At 24.8% G+C, this 7,362-nt stretch overlaps 1 protein-coding gene across 1 annotated transcript; it reads right to left on the reverse strand.

Moving 5' to 3' along the window:
* Positions 1–1,685: 1,685 nt before the first annotated feature.
* LOC114132283 (GDP-L-fucose synthase) lies at positions 1,686–6,497 on the reverse strand. The gene is made up of 7 exons (XM_027997695.2): positions 6,199–6,497; positions 5,937–6,071; positions 5,766–5,880; positions 4,177–4,305; positions 3,131–3,344; positions 2,570–2,698; positions 1,686–2,447 (listed from the first exon to the last, which is right to left on the reverse strand). The coding sequence occupies exons 2-7, from the start codon at positions 6,068–6,070 to the stop codon at positions 2,203–2,205; spliced, it is 966 nt and encodes a 321-aa protein (XP_027853496.1). The 5' UTR covers position 6,071; positions 6,199–6,497; the 3' UTR covers positions 1,686–2,202.
* Positions 6,498–7,362: the final 865 nt, after the last annotated feature.

The following is a 7,362-nucleotide window of genomic DNA, read 5'->3' on the forward strand; positions in this document are numbered from 1 at the left end:
TTTACGTACCTACCTACTAAGAATATATTATTATTATTTATTAGATACCTAATTTTTCTATATGCGATGATATTTTTGAATTATTTTAAGATATTCTCAATTGTAATGATTTATATATATATATATCATATTTAATTACCTATATATATAATGTTTATCTAACGACATTTAAGTATGATATATATATATGGTGTATGTATGTTATATTTAATTATATATAATATTTATCCAACGACATTTAAATTTAAAGATCTTAGATCATCATATCATATTATACATCATAATTGTACAAATTACTATAATATGGTAACTTTAATTAATAACCTTTAGAATTAAGCCAATAAATGTTACATTAGATACAATTATACATGCACACAAAATTAGATATAAGGAGCCCAATTTTCAGTCACTCGTCTTTCGCATTATTGTCTTTTTATCGGAACGGCTAAAGGCGAGTGTAAAAGACTACGGAGATTATCTGGGAAGTAAGACATAGTTAATTAGTTATAAATGTTTGTAATAATAATTTAAAATATATGCATTAATGTGTGTCAAAAAGTTAAATAAAATTAACAAGCAGTGAATCAAAGAAAAAAATCTTTCTACTCTAAAATATAAATCGGTCATCTCATTTCACATATCAGACGCTAATCACAGTTTCAACAAGCAAGTTTTTTTAAGAATCGGGCAGGTAATATGACTAAATTATAATACAATAAGTAACTGATTTAAAGACACATCCTTATCATCCCCGATATTAGAGAGGTTTTTCAATCATTATACTATTTATATTATAATATGAGCATAATTTGTTCAGGTGCTGTACATCCATTTTAATTGTACTAGTTACTCGGTTAATCATCAAAAATAAACCAATTACCTAGTATATTTATGGACAAATGGCAAAATAAAAATAAACCAATAAATAATTATCAGTAGACAGTAATCGTCATTTGATATTATGAGCTGATGCTTTTTTTTTCATCTTTTTAGATCTAAACCACAATATTATAAAAGAAATGTGAGCAGAATGATGGACATCTCATCTCAATTCTCAACTTTCTCTATTTTCAACAATTTTACAATATTACTAAATATTTATTAGTATTTAAATTCAAGAGTATTTACATTTTCAACATGGCATTTGTTAAAAATGATAGCAAAACAATTAATATTTATTATTTTTTGATACACCACACAATATTAACATGTTGTGTGGTATTATCTTTATAAAAATTATTTATAATATTAAAATTTTAAATGCTGCCCCAGGTGTGCTTAAGTTGCCTACCTTGAGCCGAGCCTGAACACAAAATTGATGTAACATAATATTAACTTTTTATAAGGTGATTTTTCTACAACTTTTAAATAGATGTGAAAAATATAAATAAATAATAGCTTAAAAAATTGGCAAGTAAAGGTGTTAAATTAAAATATATTTAAAACAGGTCGCTTGGTAGTAATGGATCATGTACAAATGTACAATACAAGCATGATTTTAGTAGAATGGATTTAAGTATGTAATATTAGTACTATATTTTAATAGGTAACTGGACAATTTCCCCCCATTTTTTTTTTTAAGTTTATTATTTAATAAATTTTTTTTTTTCATAAATATAATAAAAAGTAAAAAAATTATACAAGTATAAAAGGTTAAAAAATATTTATGAAATATAGTCTAAAAATTTCGACATACAAATAATATGTTTTGTAAAAAACATTTAATTTCTGATACTTTTTTAATATCTAAGCACATATTTTGTAATCGTCTTTCATATTTATTTTTTTTGTTAAAAAAACTGTACCTGTTTTAATTTTTAATAGTTTATTAATTTTAGATACTAACGAATATAAAATCGCCATTCGTTTTAATAATACTTATTTACTACATTAGTGTTGCAACTATATTATTAACTAAGACTATTTTATATTATAGGGTTTTTTTAAACTAAAATACAATTATAGTTTATTACAACTAACCAACAATTCTGGTCTCTGGACTATTTATAATAATTATTTTGTACTTTAATATAACAGTTTTAGTAAGAAAACAGTTTTGAGGATCAAATATAGTAATTTACTTAATTAAGATTATTGTTTACCATACAATATAAATAACAGTACTTATAACAAAAATAAAATGTAAGATAAATTCAGATTTCTTATATAAATAAAAACATATTTTTAAATTAATAATATTCTTTACGGTGCAACCAGTCTTGCTTGTTTATTATTATTTTTGAACCATTCAACAGTATCAGCTATAGCTGTTTCTAAATTGGTAAATTTAAAATTTGGTAACAATTTTCTAAGTTTTTCATTACTAGCAGTTTTTTTGATCTGACCATCTGCAGCACTAGTGTCAAATTCTAAAATTCCTTGGAAATTAAATGATTTTGCAATCATTTCAGCTAATGACCGAATTGTTATTTCATCTTTCTCATCCACTACAAAAATACAAAAAAAAGATTTCATAGATTAATTGTTTTATTATAACTAAAATAATATTTGGTAGATCATAGATAATTATTATATGTTATAGTAATAAATATATATTTTCATCAAATACCTGATAATATGATAGGTTCGACATCATTATAATTCCTTAAAACCCAAACAAATAGTCTGGCAAGATCCAAAGAATAAATGAATTGTCTCAAAGGTTTTCCAGATCCTAGTACCACAAATTTTTCATCCCCTGAAAATTATATGGAAATAGGGGTTCAATCAATAAATTATAATTTACATACAAAATTTGTAATTAAATTCATAGTATTACACTTTGGATGTCATAAATTAAAAAAATCAGTCTGGCATAATATATACTATGTAGTATAAAAATATATATTAACTGTAATATCATTTAATAATTTATTGATGAAAAAAATTAAATATAACATTTTAAAATAAAAATTAGTAAATACTAAACGCACACACTTAACAGTTTAAATATACTTCTGTATTTTCCTATGTGTTTAAAAAAAGTGTCAATAAGAAAAATTGGTAACTGAACAATAGTACGTAGACTTCATTTGATTCATCACAATACAATTTATTTAATAAAAATTGTATTTAAATGTACATATTGTTGTTAGTTATATAGATGTAAGTTCCTCTTTTAATAACTTACCTTTTTCTATAGCTATATGAAGTCGATGAATGAGAGCTGGAACTACATGGGCATTTTGTAAGTCAAAATTGTCATGTGGTCCAAACACATTACATGGAACTACTGAAGTATATATTACTCCATGTTTTTGATGGTATGCTTTATTTGAGATGTCTAACAGTCGCTTGGCATAACTATAACCAAAATTGGATGGATGAGGAGGCCCATTATGAATCTAAAATAAATTATATTAAAAATTATATAACCAATTAAATATAATATGGTGATTGATATAAAATAAATTAGAAACAGAAAAGTGGCTGTTAAAGCATAGTATTAAATTTCAATAAAATTAAAATTAACTGATACATGTTTTTATGTTAGTAACTTCGTAATTTTAGGTTACATAAAAATAAAATTTTGAAAAAAAATATTTAAGAAAAAGTATAATATATTTTGTGGTGTGATACTTGCTGATAATTAGCTTATTAGATACTACGTATAGTTGGTTTTAATATGAGCCACAGGGAAATTCTAGTGTTATTTTAAATTATAATACAAGTAATATTTCTGTATTAAAATAATTATTATTTTAAATATGATTTATAATTTAAAATTTAAATATGAAGTATCAATACTAGTTTGTTTTATTTTATAAATCAAAAATTCAAAATTCAAATTAAATACTTTGGATTAAAAACGCAAGTTCAAAGTATGAAATAAATAGTTATTTACATTTTTTTACTAATCAATTTTATCAAATGATCAAATATTATTCAAACTATCAATAAAACTCAAATAATTTGAACTATATATATATATATATATTAATACATTTATAAATTTACTTGAATAGTTTTTTATAAACAATCAAAGTTTAAATGATATGAGACAATACAATTATTTGATAATATTCATTAATACAAATAATATAATAATTAATAAATTGTCTACACATAGAAACAAAAATGACAGTTATTTTTTTGCATTTAATCTATTATATTTGAACACCATACAGGTATACATAAACTACAAAACTTAATGTTTTTAAGTATAAATAATATTACCATAGTTTCATTTATTGGATATGATGTTTTGTCTGGAAAAATACATGTAGATAGACATGATACTACTTTTTTTACATTGTATTGAAAACTAGTTTCTAGTACATTGTCATTTATGTGTAAATTTTTGCGCTGAAATAAAATAAACAAATTAAAATTTATTAAGTGAATCATTAATTTATAAAATTAAATATATTACTATAATTATTAATTATTATTGTACTATTATAATTAAAAATATTATTTTAAATATGATTTTTTAGACAGTGAGTAGAGTATTTAATATTTACTTAGTTTATGTAGTTATGAATTTGTATATATTTTATTATTTTTTTTTTTTTTTTGATGATTGGATGTACAGAAGAGGCTTGATGGTCTGGACTAATTCAAAATAAGTATTGTTTATATTAGTAATTACTGTCGTCTACTGAAGATTTTTTAAGAAAATTAAGTACTTATATTATAAAATAACTAATACATTTTGTCCACCACCCTTTATTTATTAGTTTATTACATATTTCAACAAATTACAAAAAAATATAATAGATTCTTTCTATATTTAGTTAATTAGTAATAAGTAGGCAAAAAATCGGTTTTTTTTTTTGAGTAGTACAATATGTTTATTTCAAAAACATATTTTCTAAATCTACACAACAAGGTTGGCGATTGCAGTGTAATTTATGTAATGATGTTTCACAGCTCCACCAATTAAAAAACAGTACTCAATGCATAGTTCTGGATTCATTTATTTCATAGATAAATAAAATTGTGTTCTAGAAAGTCATGACAAATTACCTATTTAAGTTTTCATTAATTACAAATACATAATTTCTATTCTTATATATTCCTGAAACTTAATGATCAGTATACTGCAGAACAAGTAAAGAATTTGGACATTCACGACAGGTTAAAAGTTACATTATCAAATCATTTGTCTTGCAGTGAATTAATAATCAGCTACATATATGATTAGCAAGGTTTGCTCTATAGAGAAACTATTTTGTTAAAGAAATTACGAGCCCCTTGATAATAACTCATCCTGAAGGAGAAGGTAATATAAATAGTATAATACTATAATAGATTAACTATCTTTCTTATTGTTACCTAGTATTATTTTTATTACAATTTATTAATTATATTTTAAGAAATCCTAGTATAGCACTCCAGTAAGGCACCAATATTATAATATAGATTTTATTTAGAATATGCCTAAAGTAGTTATATTATATATTAATATAAATCATAAATGTGTGGAAATTTTAAGCTATTCTACAGATCTGTTAAGGATAGGTATAATTTAGTTTAAAAAAAAAATATTCAATATTTTTTAGAATATATAATTTACGGGATATCATTTTTTCAATTTAAGTGCTAGAAAATGCAGTATTTAGTGTTGTAGAATAATTAATAATAATTTTGAAATCAAATATTATTAAAATATATTAGCGTTTATTAAAATATGAAAAAGAATTAAAAGATTAAAGATTTTTATTTGTATTTATTTATAATGTTGTGTGAGCTATTTAATGTAAATTGGAAGTACCAAAATCAGAACCAAAACAGTTTTTATTAATACTGATTGAATTATATACCAAAAAGTCCAAATTGTTGTTCATATTATGAAATAAACCACCAACCATGGCCGCCAAGTGTATGACATGTGTAGGTTTATACTTTTCAAATAAATCTTTTGTCGCTTGTACATCACTGAAACAATTTAAATAGAAAATAAAATTGTAAGAATATCATTGTCTGTTATTCACTTGAGATCTGCTTCTTTAGAATTAGTAAATATCCATTTTTCATCAGGTAATGCTTCATTTTGGGTTTCAACAATTGTTCTAATGGCGCTGCCCACTAGTCCCGATCCACCAGTAACTAAAATGACTTTGGCCATTCTGAAAACAATTTTATATTGTTTTATATTTGTCAAAAAATAAATAAAAACACTAACTTTTATCCAAGCAATTACTATGTCGCGCGACATAAAAATATTAAGGCAAAAGAAAATATTAACAAACTTACGCGTGAATTTGATATCAATTGTTCTTCAGCTTAAATAGGTGGTTGAGCGAATAAGTATACTGGTATTTATATTATGGCTTTTGAGTTTTGATTATTTCAAAATTATATAAACTGATTACGTGCAACTTTTGAATAACATTTGACTGTTAAGAATGTTTATTATTTATTATTAACCTTGATAACATCTCCTCTCCTTCGCTTTATATTACAGAATCGTGGAGGCACAGCAGCCGACCCGTTATCACCACGTTCCGTTATCACTGTCTCGATCATAGACCTTATCAAGGTTTATAGATTATATAATCTATAATCGTGGTTCTTCTGCGCATCATAATATATATATAGTATACCTTGATCAGCGCCCTCACGTATGACCGCCGGAACTACTATCACGTAGTACGTACCGTCTATTAGTATAAGTCATAAGATCTATTGTCTCGATACCGTTGAGTTTTTATAACTATTTATCGATATTATTCAAAAACTTAGTCGAAATTTGGATGTATGAAGCAGTGAAGGCCCATATTATAATTTGTCTTTATCGGCCACCAGGCGTTTTTTGGTCCGATAATAGTTTTATTCGTGTAAAGCGAGTCATTCGAAAGTCTCGTTTAAATTCTGATTTTGTTCACCGAGCTCGAAGTCGTGAACACGAATAAGGTCGCAGAACAACGTTATTTCGATTTTATTCGTTTTATTCTCTCCGTTTCGCGTTTTTCACACTCGTTATGTTCATCTTCGCGTAATGCTTGTCCTTTAAATGCTTTTCGTGTGCCGTTTGTACAATAATTATTTTCGTGTGATTAGACTGAACTTGACGCTATACCACGTACGAAGGATGTATATTAAACTTTTTGATTAAATCTCACGGCGTGACGGATATAATGTATATTTTATTACTGTACGTGTATGCTATAGGCTCATATATTCGTGTTGAATAAAAGTCGTGTTTGAGGCACTGTCGTTCCATTACGTCGACACTGGAGATGCATTTATTTGAATCAAAGAATGGTTTGGACGAGTATTTCTTTAAGTACCATGGAATATGTGTAAATTATAATGGTATCTATTCTTATATTATGCAATGCAGGATTATGGTCAATCATCCTAGAGCAGTGACGTTTGTTTCGACGTGTAGTGTTGATTTACCCGTTTACAATATAA

The sequence above is a fragment of the Aphis gossypii genome, chromosome 2 (assembly GCF_020184175.1).
Source record: "Aphis gossypii isolate Hap1 chromosome 2, ASM2018417v2, whole genome shotgun sequence".
Lineage (NCBI taxonomy): Eukaryota > Metazoa > Arthropoda > Insecta > Hemiptera > Aphididae > Aphis > Aphis gossypii.

Excerpts from the sequence above, each read along its gene's own strand:
- LOC114132283 (XM_027997695.2), bottom strand. The coding sequence starts at position 6,070 with ATGGCCAAAGTCATTTTAGTTACTGGTGGATCGGGACTAGTGGGCAGC. Across the intron at positions 5,881-5,936 it reads TCTAAAGAAGCAGATCTCAA|TGATGTACAAGCGACAAAAG; the intron begins GTGAATAACAGA and ends AAATTGTTTCAG. Across the intron at positions 4,306-5,765 it reads ACAACAATTTGGACTTTTTG|CGCAAAAATTTACACATAAA; the intron begins GTATATAATTCA and ends ATTTTATTTCAG.